This window comes from Podarcis pityusensis, assembly GCF_964106645.2.
Source record: "Podarcis pityusensis genome assembly, chromosome: 7".
Lineage (NCBI taxonomy): Eukaryota > Metazoa > Chordata > Lepidosauria > Squamata > Lacertidae > Podarcis > Podarcis pityusensis.
This window is the reverse complement of record NC_138031.1, coordinates 21,086,606-21,112,472: the sequence shown is the minus strand read 5'-3', so window position 1 is coordinate 21,112,472 and position 25,867 is coordinate 21,086,606. Positions and strand designations below refer to the sequence as shown.

At 42.0% G+C, this 25,867-nt stretch overlaps 1 protein-coding gene across 2 annotated transcripts in view; it reads right to left on the bottom strand.

Annotated features, from left to right (window-relative positions):
- Positions 1-300: 300 nt before the first annotated feature.
- LOC308480755 (nardilysin-like) overlaps positions 301-25,867 on the bottom strand; it is a 40,468-nt gene continuing 14,901 nt past the window's right edge. The window contains exons 10-31 of one of the 2 annotated variants that reach the window (XM_081012533.1): positions 25,713-25,782; positions 24,750-24,827; positions 23,032-23,152; positions 21,686-21,744; positions 20,635-20,689; positions 20,348-20,452; positions 20,003-20,126; positions 19,157-19,243; positions 17,910-18,029; positions 16,647-16,698; positions 15,476-15,626; positions 14,436-14,563; positions 13,670-13,832; positions 13,445-13,476; positions 12,172-12,310; positions 10,807-10,854; positions 9,459-9,511; positions 8,113-8,196; positions 5,865-5,955; positions 4,327-4,443; positions 3,202-3,291; positions 301-518 (exon numbers count right to left, since the gene is read on the bottom strand). In XM_081012533.1, the coding sequence (XP_080868659.1) occupies positions 324-518; positions 3,202-3,291; positions 4,327-4,443; positions 5,865-5,955; positions 8,113-8,196; positions 9,459-9,511; positions 10,807-10,854; positions 12,172-12,310; positions 13,445-13,476; positions 13,670-13,832; positions 14,436-14,563; positions 15,476-15,626; positions 16,647-16,698; positions 17,910-18,029; positions 19,157-19,243; positions 20,003-20,126; positions 20,348-20,452; positions 20,635-20,689; positions 21,686-21,744; positions 23,032-23,152; positions 24,750-24,827; positions 25,713-25,782 (2,162 nt within the window). In that variant the 3' untranslated portion in view covers positions 301-323. The remainder of the gene's footprint in view (positions 519-3,201; positions 3,292-4,326; positions 4,444-5,864; positions 5,956-8,112; positions 8,197-9,458; positions 9,512-10,806; positions 10,855-12,171; positions 12,311-13,444; positions 13,477-13,669; positions 13,833-14,435; positions 14,564-15,475; positions 15,627-16,646; positions 16,699-17,909; positions 18,030-19,156; positions 19,244-20,002; positions 20,127-20,347; positions 20,453-20,634; positions 20,690-21,685; positions 21,745-23,031; positions 23,153-24,749; positions 24,828-25,712; positions 25,783-25,867) is intronic. The other variant, XR_013988271.1, reaches the window with a different exon arrangement.

The following is a 25,867-nucleotide window of genomic DNA, read 5'->3' as shown; positions in this document are numbered from 1 at the left end:
TGTACATTGGGTGTTGCCCATACTGGGGGCACAGTGCTGTTCTTAGAGTTTTCTTGGAGATTCCCCAGTCATTTTGAACTTGGTGCTACCTGGGCCCTTTTCACACTTCCCCCCACAAAACGGTCTGCATACTGAACAAGGTGGAGACAAAATAAGAGACAATATGGCAAAGGTGGACTTCCAGATGTTGCTGGACTTCCATCTCCCATCAGTTTTAGCTAGCACAGCCAATAATCTGGTTCCAGCAGAATGTGGAGGGCCACAAGTGCACCACCATGAAAGCACGACACATAAGCAACCTTGAGGCTAAAGCTGATGACGGTTTATTTTAGTATCTTGTGGTAAGGAAGAACGTTAAGCGTTGAGGTGAAGGCCCGTATGTCCATAACAGAAGGGAGATTCAGGAGGGGAGAGGAGGGGAGGAATGTTAGTTCAGCTGTTTTGCCAAAGAAAGTCCCCTGAACGCTGTAGGTGCGTGAGAAATCCGTGTTCCCTTCCTGTTTGCCATAGCCAACCACCTGTGAATTCAAAGGCCAAGCAGTTACCAAAGCAGCAAACACCTGGGGTCTAAAAGTTCAAACAGAGTCCGGTCTCCTGCAAGCACAATCCCGACATCATGTTAATTATGTCATTTCTGACAGGCTTCCTATCAACCGATGATACGTGAACAAACTGTAGGCACGCTTTTGCATATGACAAACTTGGCCCAAACATCTGGGTTACTGCAAAATGATTTCCTGGTGTACAAATTCAGTAAGCATACAGCAAGCTTGCAGGGGAGATGGGGGCACAGGTTTGTTTTGGCAAGCACATTATCTTATAAACAGAAAGTTGCTGGTTGGGCAATATTGGGTACTTGAAGCCAATTTGGAGATGAATGTATCGGATTTCACTTCAGATGGCAAGCACCACAGTGCAAAATCCCTAAAACAAACTCCACCTGCAAACTTTATCTAGTAATGTAGAACCCTAATAGTCAAAATTGTGCCCTCCAGGTGTGGCTCATCTACATGTCCAGTTGTCCCTCTACGCTGGCCACGCTGGTTGGAGCTAATCATAGAACTGTAGAGTTGGAAGGGACCCTGGGAATCATCTAGTCCAACCCTCTGAAACACAGGAATATGCAGCTGTCCCATACAGGGACTGAACCTGCAACCTTGGCATTATCAGCTCTACCAACTGAGCTATCTCAGTGCTTTTTAATGGGAGGTGAAGTCTGGCAACATCTAGAGGGAACCACTCGGCAAACCTTGAGATAGGATGTTAAATGTAGAAACTTTAAAATTTGAGATTGACTTCTAATACACTGCAGACCTTATTGAGAGAAAAATGAAGATCTCATCACTTTTTTAAAGCCAATTAAACCCCCATGAAACAAACAAACAAACAAACAAACAAACAAACAAACAAACAAACAGCTGAGAAGATAACAAACCTGTAAAAGTAAGGAACATTTCCTTAATGAGTTCAGATGCCTGCGGTTTTTAAGAAAGCCAAAGGTCATGAGATGGAAGAAACATTGATTAAATCTCAAAAATAACCAAATCAGTGTTGTACAGCTCTGACTGCAAACATAAGGATTTTGAGTAGGTAGTATGGAATATTTGTTGGTTTTTATTTGTGTGTGAGAGCATGGCATAGAAGTCATAGCTCAGAGACAGGACACCTGCTTTCCATGCAGAAGAAACTTTGGCATCTCCAGGCAGGGCTGGAAGAGGCTCCTGTTTATAATCCTGAAGGGTTGCTGCCAGTCAGTGTACACAATGCTGAGCTAGATGGATCAAGGGTCTGACTTGGCATAAGGGATTTTCTTATGGTCCAGAGTGGTGAATTTTAGTGTGGTGTGTCTGTGTTAATGAGTTGCAATCTCTGTTCTTCTAAATATCCAAGCAGAACCTACAGTACTAATCTCCCCATGCTTCCACAGGCAGGGAGACATGCGTCCTCCCCACAAGGGAAATGTGCAAGTTCTTCTTCTGATATTACAAAACAGGAAGCATAAGTGTGAAATTGTGCAAGAGAACAGAAAGTACATCTCATAATGATGCTTCCAGGTCACCATACCAGAGGCTCAAAGCTACAAAGGGGGCAAGATTCCATTAGTCTAGAATTACAGGTTCTGCCGTCAAGCGGTTAGCAGATGTTTCATTCTTAGTGTAACAGAAGAATGTGTGAGAGAAGGATTGGCAGCAGGGGAGTGTGATGGAATGGTGGGTGGTGACTGAGTGACAGGCGGACCAAGACTTTGCCTAACAATGACAGTTAGGGAGCTAGATAGTTGGACAAAGTTGAAGGAAGAGTGGGAAGAAGATGGAGAGTTATCAGAGACAATGAAGATGCAGGTAAAAAGATGGGGAGTTAGGACAGGTGATAAAGAGGGATGTCAGGTATCTTATAACTGCTATTTGTTAGTTCTTTACCAAACAAGTTGCTCTTGCTGTTCTTTTCCACAAATACACATTTTCAATTCATGAATGTGTCCTAGATCTGGAGGATTTTAGATTAGACAGGGGAAGCCGATGTGGTGCCCTCCATTTCCCGTCAGAGCCAGCCAGCTTGGCTGATGGTTAAGGATGATGGAAGTTGTAGTCTAGCAACATCTGCAAGGCACCTGTTGGCTATCCCTGGGTTAGGGCATCGTCCCCTGTGCTGGCTTTGAATGACACAGACAAGTAAATAAAAGGAGAGTCTTCCTACTGCTCTCTGTAAATCAGGAGCACACAATAAGTTATTGAGGGAAGCCTGGACTCAAGGGCCAAGGTATAATAAGGGACTAGAATGCCACTGTTTCTATCCACGTATAGGCAAAAGCAAGAGAGGGACAATGGATGTTGCTCTTACCATTTTATAGTAAGCTACATTCCAGCCAGGCAAAAGCCAGGGGTTTCTACAAGCACTCAAACACACAAATGACTCTCCAACTAGGTAAGCAGAAGGCCTTACCTAGGCCACATTCTAGGTAGTCCAAAGCATTCAAGGAAGGCATGAAACAGGTTTGATTGAGAAATGAGGCCTGTGGGGGGAGGAGTCCAAGGGCCAGACAGAGAGGCGTTCGACCCCCAGGACTTCAGTTCCCCATCCCTGATATATATATATATATATATATATATATATATATATATATGGCATCCATTGATACTCCCTCCCATAAGTTCCATATCTATCTGAGAGCACACATACTCTGATTTCAGGTATACTCACATGGGTGCTCAGCACTCGTTTGTTCTTGCCCCTGAATCCTAGGAACCAGTCAAGCAAATGGGATTTTCTAAAGCTCTTCAGGGCTACAATCTATAAGCCATAAAGAAAGAGAGCTTCTTAGGACAGATACACACTCCTTTGTGTCCTCCATCCAACAAGCAAGAGACATTATCAGACACATACCAGACAGGCAAAAACTCTCAAGAAGGGGGCAAAGTAGGACTGTGGCCAAGGAGGAGGCTTAGCTTGGTTGGGAAGGGCAAGACAGAGAGACCCAGAGGACCACATTTTGGACCCTGGAACTGAGGCTCCCCACCCCTGATATAGACCTAAAACAAAATGCAGATATTGCCCTAGGAGGAGTGTATGAGCATTATAAATGAGCACCATTACATAAATTCCTCCATAGTTTCTTCTCCCTTTCCCCAAAGTAGAGATAAACCTTGAACCATCTTATACGGGATAGTTTATCTTGCAGTCCTATGCCCATTGACTTGGAAAGAATGCCAGTTGAAAGGCTTGATCTGGATGTATTAAGAAAAATATAAGGGATATGCTACACATCAGTTTGGCTGTTTACAGGGATTCTCATTTTGGAATCCGCCCAGCGCAACTGTTCCAACAGCCCCGTACACTCGTCACAATGTATAAACTCACATTAACAAGCTTAGCAGAACAGTCACCCCAGCTTGGGGCAGATGGGAGGCAAGCTAGATGTTGATTCCTACAAGTGAGAGAAAATCTGACACCAATTTAAGAAATTTCCCCCTGTAACCACATTTTGGGATCTTGAAGATCTCAAGGCACAGCTGCCTCACACATGACAAACACTGAGAGAACATTCAAGTAGTAAATGAGCTGTTCATTTTCACTTGTGAAGAGCTGTGTGTTAATTTTTTTTTGCTTTGTTTTGCAAGAGCATAATTCAATTAGGAAGCCTAGATCTCAGGTCTCCCCTTTTGGCCTTGTCAGCACCATGTAGGCAATCACACACAGTCAGCCCAGTCCCACAAAGGCAATAAACCATCCCCCCCTCCATTTTATGGACCAGGAGCAAAGCCACTTAACGATTACAACAAACAATTAACAAGAGACGAAGACGGGTAGCGTTTTACTATTTACTACCTCTCGGGCAAGTCTGTCAAACACGTACTGCTGAGTAAGCACTTCGTTCCAGTTCCTGTCCACCTCTTCCCCAAGATGGGCATCGTCAGTTTGCTTAAGCTTTATGAGAGCTGAGACCTGTAAAACATGCGGCTCCTGTAGGAATGTCTCTGCTTTTGACAAAGATCTGCTTCCAAAAACTGTATGTCTCAAAGCAAAACTTGCATGTTTTGCAAGCAAAACTTGAATGTTTGTTTCTCGTTCCAAGGCATGCACTCCTTTTATGCTCTGATCCAATGAACAGGCAGGCAAAATCTGTGCCTCCATGCAGCAGTGGATAAGCACAGAGAGACAGCAAAATTATGGTGTGGCAGCAATCTATTTGATCTTTATAGCTGAACTTAGGGCTTGTCCATTCTTCCGCTTGTCTCAGTGCTTTCTCCCAGGAAAACCTACACTTTATCACTGAATTAGAGCAAACCAGGTGTGATATTAACATATGAGAGTGCTGGATGTGAAATAGTTAAACAATTACCCAATCAGGACCCAGGGGGTGGAGTCAGAGGGACTATAAAACCAGCTCTGGGAGGGGCAAAGGGAGGAGTTCGTTGGGTGTTTGGTTGGTGTGGGAGTGAATTGGGATAGAGTTTGTGGGTAGGTTGAGTTAGTGTAGTGAAATAAGCTGAGTCAGGAACAGTTAGGGGTAGGAAGACAAGTAAATATCTGAGAGGTGGTTTAGTGAGTGAGAGCAGGTAGTGGAAGTTATAGGTCTGGATAGGCACCCCACATTTGTAATTGACGGATACCGTTTATGAAACCACACGCTTGTTGAACTGCAACAAATAAACAGAAGTTTATGTTCCAATTTAACCCTGACTGGACTCAGTATTGTACCAGGTAGGGCCTGGGTGGTGGCAGCGAGAAATAAAGTGGTGGCACAGGGATCAATAGACAGTGAAGCATCCGGGGACCCTGCGTGATCGCCACACCAGGTATCCAGCAGATTGATTCAGTGGTAAAGAGCAGGCTTTCCAAGGGAAAGTGGCGGGGAAATGGAAAACAGCTCGGACCCAGGCATAGAAAGCACAGGACAAGCAGACAACCTCTTGGATCCATAATTCAAGGCAAGGGACAAGTGTAGTGTATATGATCCTTTGTTGGTTGCCGGCATCCATCTGTCTTGAGAGACAATGGAGTATGCCTCCGAGGGTGAAGTCAAACTGCTATGTTAGCAGGACCGAAGTGACCTCCCTAGGGCGCAAGGCTGGGCAGTGTGTATAGAGATCCTGGGCTGCCCAGACGACAATCCCCCACCATGGCCTCACTTATGTGGTCAAAGGAAAGCAGAGCAATACGTTTGGCACCAGCTTGGCTGCAGGAGTTGCCGGAAGGAGGCATACAAGGCACCATCTTAGGGACTCCACTCCAGATTTGTGTAAGGCTTACTCCTTTGCCTTATTTTCTCTTGAAGATGTCCCTCAAGATGTCCAAGATAAATACTCAGGTGCCTAAACCAGTCAGGATGCAATGCACAATGTAAAACAAGCCACAAGTCTTACCTGAGCAGAGAATTCATCTTCAGTTAATTTCCGGAGCTTTTCTTCAAAGTGCACAAAGAACTCTTCTATTTTTTTATCAACAAATTCAGTGCTAAAAGTTATCAAAGGCATTAATAAGAAGTTTAGTTGTTATTGACCTAACTCCTTATGTGCCCACATGACCTCTTAGATCTGCGGAACTGGCACTTTTACAAGTGCCACATGATATATGTATATTCTGCAACAAATCGAGGGCATGGCAGGTTCCACTCTTGGAAACTCCCTTCCCATTGATAGCAGGCAGTTAACTGACTTCACTGTATTGTTTGTTTTCCATGCCCGCAAGCAACATTTTCTTTTCCGCAAGTGCATAATTTTTGCCTGCCATATTAACATGTAGTTTTTTAGTTGGTAACATTGTTTTTAAATTAATGGCTTTAAAAAAATGTAACTTGTTTTTAATGTTTTCTTTTATTGGCATTTAAAAAGTGAATATTTTAGGTTGTCTTTTGTACGACGTGTCTTTATTTAGTTAAGTTATGTATATACCACTCAATAACTGAAGTTTCTGTATGGTCCTTTGTTTTAGGAAGCGGTGCATGCATTTTGTTAGAGGAAATAAAATTTCACATAGGAATTCACAAAGATTGAATTCCGCAGCAAGCATTCCAAAAAGGAAGCAAAGGGACCAACAAGAAACCAGAGTGTCCTGAAGCTTTTGGTATATCATGCACCTGCTTAGCCTGGGGAGACTGAATCTGACAGGCCTCAAATGAAAAATAATAGTAGCACTTGTGTGGAATGTATTGCATTCGACAAAGGTAATATTTTACAGCTGGTTAATTAAGATAACAATTTCTCTCAAGCAAACAATAGGGAACTCATTTGTTGCTTGAAGATTCATCTCAAACCCACTGCCCGAATATAAACATTCTCAGGTTCTTTATATTACCAGCAATGAGCATATTTTCACAGGCAAGAGCTTCATACAACAAAAAAAAGCAACAGTGCTGGCTGGTGATCTTGGTTCAGCTAATTGATTAATTATGACAACTACTCAACTGAGACTTTAAAATCCAAGAATCATATTTACAGCACATAGAAGAAACAGGTGTTTTAAATTCTGGGGGTGACAGCTGTACAAATTTGGAAACTGAAACTTGGTTTTTAACACGCTGCAATAAGACTAGGACAGGCAATCAAGCAGGGGGGTTGTGGAATCTAGGATTTTGTTTTTCTAGCTTTGTTGCTTGAAAAACACTGGGTCCTTTAGGTTAGATTCAGACTTTGACTTTCAAAACCCTTCTGTGCCATGGAAGGCTTTTGATCCAGTGCTGCTTCCACTGGAGGTAGGGGAGGCAACATTTGCTTATTAATTAATTAATTAAGCCATTAATTAATTAATTAAGCCATTAAGACTGAGCTCTTCTACATTTGTTTCAAAGCAACATACGAAATAAAGGATTTTATGAACTATATAGTCTTATAAAGTCTACCTTTATTAGACAGCTCCCAATCCGGCCAAAGTCCGATGTGCTGTTAAGGCAACTGGACTTACGTTAACCACAATGGCTGTGTTGGACCAATAACACCTGAACTTAATAAGCCAAGATACATATGAGTCTGCTGTCCCCTCATGCAGCCATTTCCTATTTGAACAAACAAGCCAGGATGTTTTCATTCTATCAGTCTTGAAAAATGGTTTGTGCATCTGTTTGTTTTCTATAGGTTGGGCAACCTCTCGAGATATCATCACCAAGCTTGTCACAAGGACTCCTGAAGTGGTGTTTGTTGTTGATGTTTGGGTGCTCACCACCAGTTTGAATCAAGATGGTGGACCCAAATGTCACTTTGTTGTGACATTGTCCTTTTTTTTGGCATAGGCACAGCCAGCCGAATCTTGAGATATCATGGCCAAACTCATTGTTCCTTTAGTTTTTAGCGTGATTAATTGTACCTGCCTCCAGGCCTCCAGACAACTCATGTAGAAAAGCTTATACAAGGAAACACAAAATGTATACATAAGCAAATGCATCTTGCAAAAGACACTAAGATTCTCAAGCGCTTTGGAAGAGAGCAGTAGAAACATTATTAATGGGGAATTATGGGACATACAATGCACCTTGGCTGCAGTTTATACTCTAAACATGTCATAGGTGTTTTGGAAAAGTGCAGGCCTATGCAGAGCCCTAGAATGTTCAGAGCCCTAGGATGGAAACAATAATATTAAATTTAACTGCTCTTGAAAAAATATTAATAGGCAACTTACTTATATTTGGTTGCCTGTGTTGTTACGGTAACAGAGAAACCCAGGATCCCAGATGTATTTCTTGTGGAAGGGTAGACATGGTAGCTTAAATCAAAGGAAAAGAATAACATTCCACAAGCACAGGTCATTTTATTCTGATCATTAACAAGTACTAACTAGTATATGGGAGCTATCCATCAAAACCGGTTCTCCCACATGTTCAATTAAAGTGCATGGAAGCAATACTTGGTAGATGGTTCAGATTGCATCATTAGAATTAGTGCTTTAAACCAGTGATTTCATTACTGCCTTTCAATGTGCCAGCTGCCTAAATGGAAGGCACATTTCAAGATTTGTTCTAACTACATGAGTTGTACTTTTTTCGGGCTAATTCTGTACACCTTACCGTAACAGTTGTGACATTTGTGACTACAGCACGACACCATGTATTAAACTGTTTTGGGGATTTTGTGTTTGCATTGTGTCTGCACCAAAACTGAAATTGCTGAACAGCTGGAGAGGCAGAACTTCAAAGGTTTTGGTCCCTAGTTCTTGGTAATAGGAGCATGAGAAATTTCGCATGCAGACAAAACCTAGAATGGGCTGGAGTTGGCCCCTGAAGCATCTTTATTTAACTTCCTCCTGCCACTACTGTTTCTTTAATACCAGATTTGAATTAGATGTAATAAAGGGTTAGCTCTCAGAGTCATCCATTGGAAGATGATATCCAGCATTACTCATATTTAGAGTAACTTTATTCCATAAATTTCAGTGGGTTTACTCTGATAATGACTAGGACATTACTCACAGAGCTTTTGGATGCAATATCATCCAAGTCTTGTACTGTTGCCTAATGTGCATTTTGGAAAGGGCCACTGCTGATTTTCTTATTTGGGGCTTCTTTTTTTGCAAGCTCATTTACACTTCATTAGTGACTTTACAAGCACACATGGTGTATATCTGTAAAACCTTTATTGCTGGAATAATAGAATGATAGGGTCATCTCTAACTCCCTGGGGCTGGACTACAACTCCCATTATCCCTGGGGCTGATGGAAGCTAGGGTACAACAATATGTGCTGGATACTACATTAACCATCCCTGGGTTAGGGGATACCAGCTGTATTACAGAGCCTGAACATCTCTGAGGTTTGAATTTTTGACTGTCCCCCTTCCCTATGACATGTCTGGACTGGTGAATGAGGGGGCCTCCAAGAATACAGAATTTGGTGACCCCTGACTTAAACACATTCCATATTTCTATCTATTATTAAACAGCAGGAAGAAGTCAGAGAAATCAAGTACTCTGAAATTCTTGTATATGAAACGATATTTACTGCAAAGCCTTTCTTCAGATGGCAAACTCACCCCAGCGTATTCTTTGTTCGCAAGAAGTCAAAGCATGGCTCCTCCATATGCATCTGAAACGGAACATGATATTTGCAGGGATATTTTCTTTGACCCAAGGAACAAATATTCAACATACAATAAACAATAAACCTCAACACGCGTGACTCTTTTTCTCCCCGCTTTTAAAAGTTACCAGGTATTGAAAACTTACCTTGGCTGACACTCATCATTTGAGAGTATATTAGGGTGCATTTAAAAAGAAATGATTCCATCATCAAGGAGTTCACACATTATTTTATGCCACGCCTCCTCTTTGGCAGCCATATGATGCTGCAGCCCAGTGAAGTACAATAAAGGAAAATGGAAGGCAGGGAAGACTTCAACTGGGGAGCTGTTGTAGGGGCTGCCATACCCTGGATCCCATCAGGGCTTGGGTTATTGTGGCAAACATCTACATGGTATAATGTAGGATGGTGTCCAAACCACAAAAGATGGTGAACAAACCACTTCACTGAGAACAAACTCTTAATACACATTAAACATGAGAAAAGTGAAAGGTAAAGGTAAAGGTAAAGGGACCCCTGACCATTAGGTCCAGTCGTGAACGACTCTGCAGTTGCAACGCTCATCTCGCTTTACTGGCCGAGGGAGCCGGCGTACAGCTTCCGGATCATGTGGCCAGCATGACTAAGCCGCTTCTGGCGAACCAGAGCAGTGCACGGAAATGCCGTTTACCTTTCCGCAGGAGCGGTACCTATTTATCTACTTGCACTTTGGCATGCTTTCGAACTGCTAGGTTGGCAGGAGCTGGGACCAAGCAACGGGAGCTCACCCCGTCGCGGGATTCGAACCGCCGACCTTCTGATCGGCAAGTCCTAGGCTCTGTGGTTTAAACCACAGCGCCACACCAGTATTACTATTATTAATATTAATATTAATATTAATATTATTTTGCAACTGACTCCAGATCTAGTCTCTAGAGTTTGTGAACTTAGTGTAAAACCTGGACAGGAGATGATCCAGACTCTGGAGAACTGGAACACATAAAATGCAACTAGGTTCCTTACATTACATCCCTCTTTTCTTGCCACTAAACGAAAACTCCCATTGCCGTGTTGCTAATTCAACAGACCTACTGAACAAACTGCACGTTACATTAGCTTGTTCCTGAACCTTGGACATTGTGTTTACATAATCAGCAACTGGACAGCATTCTGGGGAAGAAGAAAATGGGCATTCCAATCTGCAGTGGGCAAGGTCCGTCAATGACCAATAAGAATGATACCCCTGTTTGTGTTGCATTTATATTTCACACTTTTCAAATGATACACCAAAAGCCTGAGGATACACATTAAGAAAAGCTTACCACAAGCAGTTCTGTGAGGGAGTAGTCTTTTAAATTCTTTGCACCAGTCTTAAGCAAGAGAGAGAGGGAGAGAGAGAGAGAGAATAAAACAGTCATTAACGGGTCTTTGTTTCTCTATGAACCTGAGAGCTCCATTCAAGTCTCTGAGTTGCCACAGTGAAACTTAATAGTGAAGAATATCAGTAGTTTTCTAACTTCCTGTCTTTAGGGAGCCTTACCATACCTACCCGTTTTTGTTAAGGAAATCCTGTCACATAAAGTTGCCAGTCAACCTAGCTGAACTTGACTTTTGTCCCACACAAACTGTGTGGTTTTGAATGCATTCTGGGGGACAGCTGCTCATGGCTGACAATCTATTTTTCATAGAAGCTTCTTTGTCATGACATTCTCCTCAATGAAAAATTCCAGTCTAGTATCTGGGCCTCTTTTCCTAGAAACCCACGTTTCCTAGAAACAGAGCTTGACAATTACTTTCTTGGAACATTCTCCATGGATTTTCTATGGCATGAATGCCTGTTAGGACACAATTTGGTGTGGGGTGAGAATTTGAAGGAGCAGAGGTGCCTGACAGTGCCAGCCCCACTTCCTGAAATTATGCAAGGGGCAACTAATCATCCCCACCTTATATTGATCTGAAAGGAATAGGGTTGAAATTCAATGGATAAACTATCTCCTTTAATTTTCTTGCCTTTTAAGTTTAGGCAAGAGAATGTGGGTTAAATAGCAATTGTCTAGGTCAGAGGGTGGGCATTCTTTGGGAGCATTCATTCAGTGGGTGGGGGTCAGGGCTGCATCCTGGTAGTGGGTGAGACCAGAGTAAAAATGGATGGGGTACCCCATTCCCTTTCTACCATTTTTTCTTTTTCTGCCACCCCCTCTCTCACCTTTTCTTACCCCATTCTCCTTGTATTCCCACATCCCTGAAATTAGCATGGTGGCCATATGCTGCTCCCCCCACCCCAAAGTCTAGCTAGGCACTCCTATGTTTTAGAATAGCAAATAGGGCTGGACTTCAGAACTCCACAGCTCAGACAGGGCCCCAAATGAGATATGCAAATGATGGCAGCATTTAAACGCAATGGAAACATAATGCGGGAGAAAATGGAATCAATTATGAAAGTGAATATCAATCCTATTTGCTGGACTGGTTTCCATTCTGGACATAGGACAAATAAGCAAACACCAGCAATTTCTGATCCTTTTCCCAGTCAGGATTCCCCACCATCCCTAATGAATACAAAACCCAACATAAAGGCAGCAATCCTTTAACAGTTTCTGAGGGAGTAAGTCCCATGGAACTCAATGGAGCTTACTTCTCAGTAGTAGCACTCAGGATGCACTGTAATAGGTCCGAGTCTACAATACCTGATAGTAGACCGTCACATCAGAGTTTGGATCGCCTGCGTGAAGGGATTTCACTTTACACAGAATGTGAGTGTTTGGCAGTTCTATCACCCGGAACTGAATAGGGCATGGGTGTATGAGAGGAACAAACTGTAATTTTCTGAAAAGAGAGATGGGCAAAATGAAAGAGGAGCCACTGTTTCTCATCTTCATCATATGAACATATTTGTGAAGGAAGTAATCATCACAGATACGTTTATATTCACACTTGTACTTTCTGCCTATACGATACACACCAGTACTTAGCCTTAGGTGTACCCTGAAGTGGTAGACTGCTCCCATGAATAGCCAGTGTTTGCCTCCTGACCTTTATCTCCTCCTGACCTGGACACAGTTACTTGAACTTCAGCAAACTTGCACCAAATATAAATTACCAATACTCTGGCAACAGCTAGGCTTGACTACTACAAAGAGTTACATAGATGTTTGGAGACCAGCACTGTTGAGACACAACCCTGATGGGATGGCAATAAGAGTGTCCCTGTTCAAGGTTTGTTTGTTTGTTTGTTTGTTTGTTTGTTTGTGGAGTGCAACTTATGTGTGTAGAAATGTCTGAGGCTACTTCTTAGTAAGAGGAACGTATGATGCATGTGTATTGGCAGATGTGTGGGAGTGGACTAGGATGACCAATATTAAATGAGTAGCAAGTATTGTATGATTTGAGGACAAATGACTCAAGCATGACTGTGAAAGTTCTGCTCCTCCACTTTTTAAAAAAATTAATCACAACTTCCTGTGCGATCCAAACCTGACAAACTGTGGTTAATATCACTGTGGTTTTTTGAAAAAAGCCCAATTTCATTTTGTACTTTAAGAAGTTGGTTTGTTTGAACAAATTATATTTAAGAGTAATCATTGCTTACATTTGAGATGTAACAATTAGATGTAGTTAATCTAAAACAGGACCCTCCAATTTTCTTCTCATGGCTGCACTGAAGAAGGAGAAGTCTGAGAGCCTGAAGTTCACTGCAGCTCATCTTTGTAATGCTAAAATGTGGTTTATTGTTACATCCAAACCATGACAATATATTTCATTCTTTTAAAAAATTAAGAGGAAAATCAAGGAAGGATGTTAATAAACATTTTATAGCATTCAGCAATGCTCATCAAAATGCAGTTTTCATTTAATAATAAACTGTGTGTTCAAAATAAAGAAACCTGACCAATTGCATCTTCCCTCTATCAGAACTCTATGCATATTTCTTAATAGTAAGAATCAAACCAGGATACTCACCCAGCAATATAATTCATAAAGTCCTTTGCTTCCTAGGACATAAGGATAAAAGATCAAACATTATTGAAATGAATGGGGCTATTTTCCAAATACGTACCCAATATAAACGGAACAAGGCATTTTTGCATTCATGGAAATCATATTTAGTGTTCAACAACTATGTCTATTTTGTTTGCTTCCATTGCAGGCAGAACCCAAATTTCAGCTGTCCAACTCTATACTCACATTGCTCATAAAGTTTCCTTGGACAAGTCCCTCTACCCACAGTTTTGATTTGAAAGCTGTCACAAATGCTTGCAGATCTTCTATGGTAATGCCACTACTAATAGTTTGATATTTTTCTACTAAAGACCACCTGCCATGCTCCAGAATCGAGAGTCGAAGATCTCTGTAAGATGCATCAGTAAATGTACGTTAATTTATTTTTTCACCATCTTGGGCTTTTAGTACCCCTAAAATGGCAACACTCAGAATAATTGGAAATGCAGCCTCAGCTAATTAAAATATATCAAAATAACAAATGCAAGAGGAATTGGTGAGATAATTTTGCTGTGTAGCCTCCCCACACTCCCAAGACAGCAATGAGGAACCTGTGGCCCTTCATATATAGTAGGTCTCCCAAGTCCCATCAACCCCAATTGCCATGGCTAAAGGACATGTTTTCATCACTCCCTTCTTTGTTAGATGGCCATAGGAACCTGTGTCTGGCAGTGTTGCAGCTCTGGGGTGGCAGGGTAGGCAGGCAGAGCCTTCCTGTTTCTCACAACTCCTCATGAGATCCTGCACGAGGCTGAGGAGGTCTTTAAAAAATGGTGACATGAGCAGTCATTTAATGCTTGGCAATCATTTTGATTCTTGCAAGTGGAAAATCAACACAAGGCTCATATCAATCTGATCTTAGACTTATTCTTGGCTATATGTGAAAGTTTCTTTAGCAAAGCCGATTTTCTACCACTGAGCCTTTCCATGTAGTCTCCCTGCAGACACTCACTTTGCCAGCGAATCTGTTTTGAGGAGATTGTTAAAATATGTCTTTTTTAGCTGTTCAATTATCATCTGGAAAGCTGAAGGCGAGACACTGAGGTTAGACAAGTGATCAATGATCAGTTGAAAGAGCAACTGCAAAGAAAAAAGGAAAATTTGACCAAATGAAGAGATACGTGGTACATGAACGTTTACTCAGAAGTAAGACATGCTAGTTCTGTGGGGATTGTCTTCAGGTAAGTGGGCACACAGTTGTAACCTAACAGACACCTCATGTTGTGTCATTGGCTATGCGCATCTCACCATTCTATAGTCAGACAAAACCCTCAACAGAAGGACCAGTCATGTCAGACAGAAACTCCCCAGATCATCCAGGAACCCATCAGATCTCATCCATCTCTGAGGGCAGAACCTCTTAATGGATCTCCCAGCCTTGAACAGTGGAGTGAATGAATCTTTATTGCTAGAAGCTGTACGCCGTCCTGAAGAGTGGAGTAGCTACATTCAGCTCAAATGTCATGAGGGAATGGATGGCCAATGGCAATGGATGTACAGTGATGCCCCCTCCAATCAGTGGAGTATTACCAATCAGTTCTGTGGCAAAGACCAGGTCGAGGATGCATCCATGCATGTGTGTGGGACCACTGATATACTGAGAAAGGCCCCATGGCTGTCATGGAGGCCCTGAAGTCCTGAGCTGGCCCATTTGAGGCAGCCATGACGTGAATACTGAAGCCCCCTAACACCACAATGAAAGGGTTCTCCAACACCACATCTAAGAGGACCCCCACCAGCTTAGTTAGGGAGACTGTAGCACAGCTGGATAGATGCTACACTAACAACATCCCTGTTCTGGCTCTCTGGACCAACATCACAAATAATCCTTCAACCTCAGGCATAGAATAGATATGATACCATAAGGACTACAGGAAGGACTCCTTATTCTTTCACCTTATTTAAGCTGCCCAATTTGATGATGACATTACCATGTACATGTTCACTGGGGCCGACACAGATTAAATTGACTAAAATATATGGACTACTCACAGGTAGTTTATGGTTAAAGCCTTTCACTCGAATGACCAGACCATGTTCTTTGGCTATGATTTTGTATTCCATCTGAGCAACATCTGCTTGATATGCTGGTTCAGCAAGGTTGTGGGAAAGTGTGCTTACAAAAGTATCAAAAAGCACCATACTGGGTGGAGAAGAATAAGCGGAAATGTTTAAAACAGTGGACTCAAAGGAGTTCAAGTAATTCACAGGCTACACATGAAAGTGGGTGTTAGTACAGTCTTATCACACTTAGGAAGGATAAAGTTTCGAACAATGAAAAATCCTCTTTACATGTTCTTGAAATAACTGTAATATCAAGATAGCAATCATATAAAGGCAGATGCCATTAATTTTTGCGGATTTTCATAAAAGGCATCATTTGACGGTTGCTCTTTTTTAATTATTAAAAGATATGTAAAGATTATACAATATATTCATGCATTAACTGCCCTGAGACCTCCGGGTATAGGGCAGTATATAAATTCAAATAATAGTAATAATAGTAATAATAATAATAATAATAATAATAATAATAATAATAATAATATAAACACACACACACACACACACACACACACACACACACACAAAACCAAAAAAATCTCACTCTATCAACCATAGCATGTTATAATGTACCACTATTATAAAAAGCACCTATTGTATTGTATTGTATTGTATTATATGTAAACTATTGTATTATTATATTTCACCTAAATATATTTTTCAGTATTCAGAGTTTCTTACTGTACATTATTCATCACAATAGGGAGAAAGTGTCAAAGGAGGCTTGTTCTATTTTCCTTTATTTTTGGTCTTTGACTTTTTCAGGCTAAGGACATTGCTGTGAAATGAGAGTTAATTGTAAGAGGTGGAAATGAGAGCCTAATGGGAGTTCCTTAGATGATGCCTTCTCATAGTAGGAACTACAAGCTGTTATGAAGCAAAAGGGTCAAATCCAGCCATGTTCAGAAGCCACAGATACTTTCCACTACATCCTGTGTCTAGAAAAGCAGACAAATAAACGTTGAACACCGTAATATCGACTTGCCACTTTATACAATCCAGTCAACAGCAAATTAGGAAAAATGGAAAGTAATCTGAATAGAAATGTCCTCCTATCTCCCACTTAAATTAATGTAATATATTATATATCACTACTTACTTTAATGCAGACTGTTGTATCACTGGAGTCACCAGATAAAAACAGATAAATGCTGGGCAGGAGGGAGAAGGGAAACAGAGAAAAACAGAAGAATCAAAATTTCATGAACGAGGAGATTTAGTCAGGAGGAGGGGGGGAAATACACAGTCCTCAGACTTTTTGCCTCTGCCCCTCTGGGCTGTTGTACTTTAAAAAAAAAGCAATTCCTGCAGATTTTGGTGCTCCAGTGAGCAGGCTGATGACACCCTCTTTGTTTTTCAGTGGCCACCTTTGGGCACAATTTCTATCAGCACCGAGTTTTGGTAATGAGTGGTGATTAGCACTATTCTAAATGTACATCCACTGGACAGTCTCCAACTGGACAGTGTGCAGGACAACACATTTGGGTAATGGGGTAGGGAGAAAGGAGACACAGGAGGCGGCCATGGACCTAAACTCCTTTGCCCTCTCAATGTAGACCTTCAGGTCCAGCCAGACAACAAGGGAGTGCAGAGCTGCCTCTAGAGAGTGAGAGGGATTTGGACAGAAGGTAGGAAATATCAATTCCGGTTGGATGTGAAAACAGGACGCTACCTTAGGAATGAAGCAGGGGCCAGTTCTGAGGGCTACTCTATCCCTATGAAAGGTGCAGAGATGTTTGGCTACTGAAAGGGTCCAAAGTTCAGAGACTCTGTGAGCGGAAGCGATAACTACAAATAGGAGATTCTCCTCACAATTTCTTTATCCCTTCCCTCTCCCCACCACGCAAAGCTGCAATCGGAGCTTACCTAGCTTTGAGGAGGTGGTGTGAGGGCTCTTGAGTCCTCCTGTTTCCTTCCCAAAGCTGGGCAAGCAGACCTCCATCTTGCAGGTGGGGGGCAGTTCCTGGATTTATGCATTTTTGTGTTTACAAGTGGACCCCCAGAACTGAACCCTCGTGTACCATGTTAGCTGTATGCTGGACCTGGGTCAACTAGCAAGTGTATCCTCAAGTTAACCTCACATCAACTGTGCAGGAGGACAGACACCAAATTCAGCTTCACTTTTTGTTAGCTTCTTGTGAAGCACTCCTTTTAAACCCCTTTCTTGTCAGTTTCCCCAAAGGGTACATTGGTAAGAATCTTTGAATGATAAGAACTCTCCAGAGTGCTGATTGCATTTAACAGTAAACAAATTTGAAGTTTTCTAGCGATATTTAGCTAGTCCTCTCCCAAACTTGTAAATGTGTGCGCGCCACACGCCTTGGTTGTACCCATTTTATAAATGCAATATATTGAGTTTTACCTTTCGGGACACTAAATTTATTGTCTTTCTTGTACCACAGACAACCTTGTTTGGTATCCAATATTTTGTGTGGATATTCTGTTTTGTGCTCGGTTGATTTCTTCACAGTGAAATCTGTAGCTAGCATGGGAGATAAAATAACAGATTGCTAAATTTGAACACCGTTCATCCATAACACTTGGATGTAAAGGTAGTTTCTTATGTTGCTGCTGCATATGTGCTTGCTACATCTGCCTTTGAAGATGTTCAGAGACATAAAGCACTGATCCACACTTGTAACAATAAGTATCTGGCTTTTGTGCTTTTGTTCATGAGCATTGGAAGTTAAATAAAGACATGAGGGAGGCAGCGAGAACCACCGTGTCAGTTCCACCTTCTGTCACTGTTCTCATTATTCTCCAACCTGTGGAGGACAATCTTCAAGCAGGGAGACTTCTGAATGACTCTGATGGAGCATCCTTGCATCGCCAACCTTACCACCATCCTGCAGCAATGCTGGAGGGCAGCTCTGCATCGCCACAACAACTGCTCCTACAAGCATGCACTCAATGACCCTTAGCCAAAGGTGTGAATTTGAAATGTATTGTGTTTGGACAGACCTTTGGTGATATGAGTTCTTTCAGCTGTGACTGATCCATGGAAGTCCATAGGTAAAGGTAAAGGGACCTCTGACCATTAGGTCCAGTCGTGACCGACTCTGGGGTTGTGGTGCTCATCTCGCTTTATTGGCCGAGGGAGCCGGCGTACAGCTTCCAGGTCATGTGGCCAGCATGGCTAAGCCACTTCTGGTGAACCAGAGCAGCTCACGGAAACACCGTTTACCTTCCCGCCAGAGTGGTACCTATTTATCTACTTGCACTTTGACGTGCTTTCAAACTGCTAGGTTGGCAGGAGCAGGACAGAGCAATGGGAGCTCACCCTGTCGCAGGGATTTGAACTGCCAACCTTCTGATCGGCAAGTCCTAGGCTCTGCGGTTTAACCCACAGCGCCACCCGTGTCCCTATGGAAGTCCATACAAGTCCATTATTGAGGCTACAACTAATGACTTGATGAACATGGCTGAAAACGCAGGATTAGGTGACAGTGTACTGACACGTCAACCAAAATGTACTCAGGGTAAGGTCTGGAAAGAGTCCTCTGCGTACAACTGTATTCATGGAAAGCTTGTTCTCAACGCAGGCAATTGCGAGACTGTCTTCAGGCAGGATATGCAGTTGGAATGGGATCCTCGTCTTGCACTGCTTACCTATAAATTGATTTTCTTCCGGTAGGTGTAAATCTGGATGCAGCATGAAATCAGTGTCCCACAATGTGCTCCAGTATGCATCGATTTCTGTGGATATGACATAAAATGGAATTATTCTGCTATCACAAAATGTAAATCCAAGCCAAGCGTTAACCTGGTTCAACAGCCAGGATGCTGCACTGAATTCTAAATTCAGACTGTCATAATTCTGCAAGCGGACACAAGCTTTAGGCACCTAAAAGAACATGAGAAGAAACCTATCGAATCAGATCAAAGGCTTGCCTTGTCCAACATTCTGTTGTTACAGTGGCCAACCAGATTATTATGGGAAGCTCACAAGCAGGACATGAGTGGAATAGTACTCATGACACCCCAGGAACTGGTATTCTGAGGCATCTGATCTCTGGTGCTGAAGGTAATAATAAAGGTAAAGGTAAGGGGACCCCTGACCATTAGGTCCAGTCGTGACCGACTCTGGGGTTGCGGCGCTCATCTCGCTTCATTGGCCGAGGGAGCTTCTGGGTCATGTGGCCAGCATGACTAAGCCGCTTCTGGCGAACCAGAGCAGCGCTACCACCTAATACAACTACTTATACTGAGTCAGAGCATTGGTCATCTAGTTCAGTATTGTCCATGCTGACCAAAAGCTGCTCTCCAGGGTTTCAGACAGGAGATGCTTACAGTTCTGGAAAAGCAGGGAGTGAACCAGAAAGCTTCTGCATACAAAAAGCAGATGCTCTTCTGCTGAGCTACATCATGTTCTTGTTGTGAAAATCCTTAGCTGTCAACTTGCTTGAAAAGCTTCAGAGGCATGTTTTAAATCGCAGAAACTTTACATTGTTTTACCTGTTGCGCTGTATTGTGTCCCAAACCATTTCTCCTTCAAGGGACATTTCCCCTCATGGTAAGGAGAAAAGAAAACGAAGTTTGCCTTTTGAGGGATGAGATGGTTAAGGGCATCAGCAATGACCTATAAACATAATAGAACGTATCAGTTTGTTTTCAACTAGTCATTCCTAACTTCTGGGCAGGGAAGTACACAATTCAAACGTTTGATAACAAGTATTTCTCCACTGGAAAAAGATCTGGAAATGTTCTAGTTACCAACACATTTTTTAACTCCTATGAGGGAATTTCAAAGTGACTTCTACATAACAGCTTTCCTCCTAAAGACAGATGGAGATTACTTACTTCAGCATTATATTCAATCAGTAGCTGGTCTCCTATCAGAAAGTCCTCCTTTCGAAATATGTGCATATATTCAGAAATATTTTCTACATATTCAAGTGGATCAACCTGGGGAATGAGCAAAATATGATTTGGAAATCATCACAATGTTAGGATTTCTCTTAGAGAGCAGTCCTGAAACAGGAGAGGTTTGGGATGTGTGAACACCAGTATGCAAAACTAGTCACATATTGAAAATATCAGTATTAGTATAGATGCAAGAAAATACTGGAAAATTGAATAGATAATACCTGTTCCTGAAAGCAAAATTCATTGCCTTCAATCTTCTGAATGTCTTTCCATATTCTGTGAGGGAACAAGTTGAGTCCATATTAATCCTTAACTCTCAAGAAAATAATCAAACTGAATTTCTAAGTAAGATATCATGCAGAAGGTATTTATTCTGCATTAAGTATTCGTACTGTTGAAATGGGACTACCAGACCACATTGGTTAAGACCTGCTGCACATATGTGTTTGCAAAGATTGGATGCATATTGGGGAATAGAATTGTGTTCCCCCTGATCTATACATGTTCAAGTCTACTATCTGAACAGATTCTACATGCATGCAATTTCCGTACATACAAACGTTTAAGCTTTTTTCAGTTGTATATACAAAGGATCTATTCATACTGATTGTAGTGGCAGTGAAGCCCTGATAAAATCTAAGAAAAATTGCATTCACCTATATATTGGTCTAGGAGGTTATGCAAATATTTATTTTCAAATGTATAATATTATGCATATGAAGCAACAGGCCCAGAGTGGATTGACCCAGAGTGATTTTGTGTGGTTGTATTGTTATTAATAATGGTTTTCTGAGTTGTCTTCAGCATATTATATATTGGATAATAATTATTTGTTGATTCTCAGAAACAGAATAACCATTTTCCCTTTATTTCATAAGCCTAGTAAGTTTTGCTGATTAGTATAGTGCAGGGGTCAGCAATCTTTTTCAGCCGTGGGCCAGTCCACTGTGGGGGGCTAGACTATATTTTGATAAAAATATATGAACGAATTCCTATGCTCCACAAATAACCCAGAGGTGCATTTTAAATAAAAGCACACATTCTACTCATCTAAAAACACCAGGCAGACCCCACAAATAACCCAGAGATGCTTTTTTAAATAAAAGGACACATTCTACTCATGCAAAAACACGCTGATTCCTGGACCGTCCATGGGCCGGATTTAGAAGGCGATTGGGCCGCATCCAGCCCCTGGACCTTAGGTTGCCTACCCCAGGTATAGTGTGTCTAGCTTTTTTTTGGTTCTAGCACTTCTTTTTTTAAAAAAATCACCTTTCTACAGGTCCATGTTTTCGCAACATCTTCAAGTACTGGAATATAATATGAATAACCTAAAGACAGAAAAAGAAAATGATTCATCTGGTTACCCTTACCTACAAGAAAATGTTTCACAGAATTTAGCAGAGGGTGCACGTTTTCTAGTACATTTAAATTTAAGGCAGCACTGTAACGAAAGAGCTAATCTATGATACTTTACTATCCTACTTTGGGCATTCCTTGCATGAAGGGGGCATCAAATGATGACTGAGCAGCAGGAATGTGCCCCTGGCCCTGTCTCTGAACATCAATGGCATAACAAGGTCATCTGCAGGGAAGAAGGGCTGGGCCACACTTCCGCATGTCTTGTGCCTAGAAAGCATGAGTCCAAGCAGTTTCCCACTTAAAGGTAAAGGGACCCCTGGCCATTAGGCCCAGTCGTGACCGACTCTGGGGTTGCGGCGCTCATCTCGCTTTATTGGCCGAGGGAGCCGGCGTACAGCTTCCGGGTCATGTGGCCAGCATGACTAAGCCGCTTCTGGTGAACCAGAGCAGTGCACGGAAACGCCGTTTACCTTCCCGCTGGAGTGCTACCTATTTATCTACTTGCACTTTGACGTGCTTTCGACCTGCTAGGTTGGCAGGAGCAGGGACCAAGCAACGGGAGCTCACCCCGTCGCGGGGATTCGAACCGCCAACCTTCTGATCAGCAAGTTCTAGGTTCTGTGGTTTAACCTATAGTGCCACCCACATCCCTAGTTTCCCACTTACCTCATGCTTTTTAGGCACAGGTCCAAGCGATTTTGCCTTTGCCTTGCTGCTTTCCCCAGGAAAACCTACTCTTTAGCGATAAATCAGAACAAACAGCAACCTGCAGAAAAGCTGTTTGCTGTTTGCTCTGATTCAGCGGCGCTAAACAACAGGTTTTCCTGGGAGAAAGCAGTGGGGCAAAGGGTAGTGTGGATTAGCCTGGTGCAAACAGCTGTTCACATGAGAACATAGGAAGCAAACTTATATCAAGTCAGACCATTGGCCTAATCCAGCTCAGCATTGTCTAGACTTTCCCGGGCAGCAGTGGCAGTGGCTCAAAATCTATTATATGCTCAATATACATTTAATATCTACAAATTAACTTTTCATAATTATTGTTTTTACTATACTCTATAACCCCCCCCCTATAATCATATTCAAGTTAGTCATATTAACTTCGGTTCCATTCATTTCTATGGAACTACTCTGGGTAAAAGTTAGCTGGCTACAGCCCTCTGTCCTTTGTACTGATAGTTATGCCTGTCTGTTTCAGGGTTAGATCATGTTTTGTAAATAATAAAAGTGAATAAATAACAACAAGGGAAATTTACCTCATAAAAATGTTCAAAACCTTCATCAGTCAAAGTCACAGAGATGCTGAAGATGGAGTAAGTAGAGTTTTGTTCAAATCCTGTCTCACCATTTCCTCCAAATAATGCAAGAGCCCAAAATCTATTGCAAAATTAAGACCATGATTATGCAGATGAACCACATTGCATCTTTTAAAGCATCTTACCTTTGAGTGTATTACTGTTACAATGAACTGTGAAGAGAGGTGGAATTAAGGATGCTTTGCTTTTAGAAATGCGTGCCACTTCAAAAATAACATAAAAGGGTAAGTGATCTTCCATGACCTTGAATATCCTCAAAAAGGTACTTATAGGTGCAAAATGCAAATTTATTTGCAATTCTCTCTCTCTCTCTCTCTCTCTCTCTCTCTCTCTCTCTCACACACACACACACACACACACACAGCAACCCATCCTACTAGAAAACTTTGTCATTTGATAAACATGATTTGCAGTGCATTGATCTGGAATGACTTTCTGGTTTTTAACAAAGACATAATCATTTGTAGAATCAGGAAATCAACCCAAGCAGTAAGGTGGGTAACTTGAGATGATTACTATTTTATTTAAAAGCATTTCTAAACTGTTTGATAAGTAAAAAAACAACAACCCCTAAGCTATGTACATTATTGTTAGTAATCACATTCTACCTATCTCAAGGTGGTGTACAATAAAAAATAGCAACAGCAAAAACAAAAACAAACAGGCAAAAGCACAAAAAGCATTTATGTTTTAAAAAGCAACAGCAAAATAAATAGACATCCATGGCAGAGATTCATTAATCAACCAAGAGAGGCTTGTCGGAACCAAACTATCTTCAGTTGCTTCCGGAAAATGCAGAAAGTCTGTGCCTGTGGTATCTTGACATGAATGCTATTCCAGAGAAGAGGGGCAGCTACACTGCAAGCCATGGGGCAACCACACTGAAATCTCTGCCCTGTTCAGCAGAAGCTCTCTTGCAGACTACAGTGACCTACTAGGTATATAAGGGCTAAAACAGTGTCTCAAGTAACCTGGTTCTGGGCCTTATATGTTAGTACCAAAATCTCGAACTTGGCCCTGCAGCAGACTGGCAGCCAGTCAAATCCCACAAGCAGGATATCATAGAATTGTAGAGTTGGAAGGGACCCGAGGTCCATACAGTCCAACCCCCCTGCAATGCAGGAAATATATGCTGGCGGTAGTTTGCCCCCACAAGCAACCTAGTAATTGTGTTCTGTACCAGCTTCAGACTCCAGATCTACCTCAAGGGTAGCCCCACTCAGAGAACATTGCAATACTCCAACCATGAGATTACCAAATCCTTGGACAACTGTGGTCAAGCTACCCTGATCAAGGAACAGCTGTAGCTGTCTTGCTGACCAAAGCTGGAAAAAAGACCCTCTTTGTCATCAAACTGAGCTGTGGTTTCAGTGACAGAGCTGGATGCAACATCCATTATGAATCCAATATAAAAACCAATATCTATTCAAATTCAATACCCGTTCAAACAAAAATACAACCTAAAAACTGATGAAAGTTTAAAAGCAAATAAAGCAGAGAAGAGGTGATTTATGCATACTCAAAACAGCTCAAAGTGTCTCAGAACCTGTAAGTCATCTTACTGCCTCTCAATATTCAAAAGGGATAATTTGACATGTTTAGCTGTTTCATCACGCAACATAAGATAAACTTGACAAAGCAAAATCTTCAAGACATACTTTTTCCTCAGAAGCGAGAGCACACTGCCATTGCCTTCATGTCCCACCAGCCAGGAGAGGTAATGAAGAGGCTTAGTCCTACAAACATTGGGGGAAACATTAAATAAGTTAAATAAGTTTGACATTTGCCCCTAAACTCCTAACTCCAACACTTGTCTCCTTTTCTTTAATCATCTGTCTTTAACTTAACCAATCCATTCTTCAACTTTTAATAATGTTGTACTGAACCTCGGTGTTGCACTGCGACACTACTACCCAAGAGTTATTTGATCCTTTCCCCCTTTTTTTTGCACAGCAGATCATGGAACTAGGGACTTGGTGGGTTTGAACTCCATGGTTTTGCCAAAATGGACTTGTCAGCTATGCACTGAGGAACACTTTGGGCAATTCTGGCAAACTGGATTGCATGGTTATATGCTGAATAGCTTCATAGACAATAAAGGGAAGGACCATAGCTCAATGGTAGAGCATCTGCTTTGCATGCAGAAAGTCTTAGGTTCAATCCTTGGCATCTCCAGTTAGGGTGGGGAGAGATTCCTGTCTGAAATCCTGAAGAGCTACTGCCTGCCAGTGAGATGATACAGAACCAGGTGGCCTGGTGGAGTACAGGGACAGGTTTAAGGTGCTGGTTTTGACCTTTAAAGCTCTATGTGGCCTAGGACCAACGTACCTACGGGACTGCCTCTCCTGGTATGCCCCGCGGAGGACCTTAAGGTCCACAAATGACAACATTTTGGAGGTCCCAAGTCACAAGGTGGTTAGGTTGGTCTCAACCAGGGCCAGGGTCTTTTCAGTACTGGCCCCGACTTGGTGGAATGCTCTGTCACAAGAGACTGGGCCCTGCGGGACTTGACATCTTTCTGCAGGGCCTGCAAGACAGAGCTGTTCCGCCTGGCCTTTGGTTTGGACTCAGTCTGACTACTGCGTTGTATAAATGGAAGTAGGTTTAAAATGATCTCTTACCGATAATTCTTTTCTTGTGGGGGAAGACTCCAAGAGATGCTCAGAGAATGTATTTCTTTCACTGGAACAACTGAGGCAGGAGAAATGAGTCAATTTCAAACATTCACATGGGCGGTTATTCTTGCAGCAGACATTGAGAAAACGGGCAAGGGAAA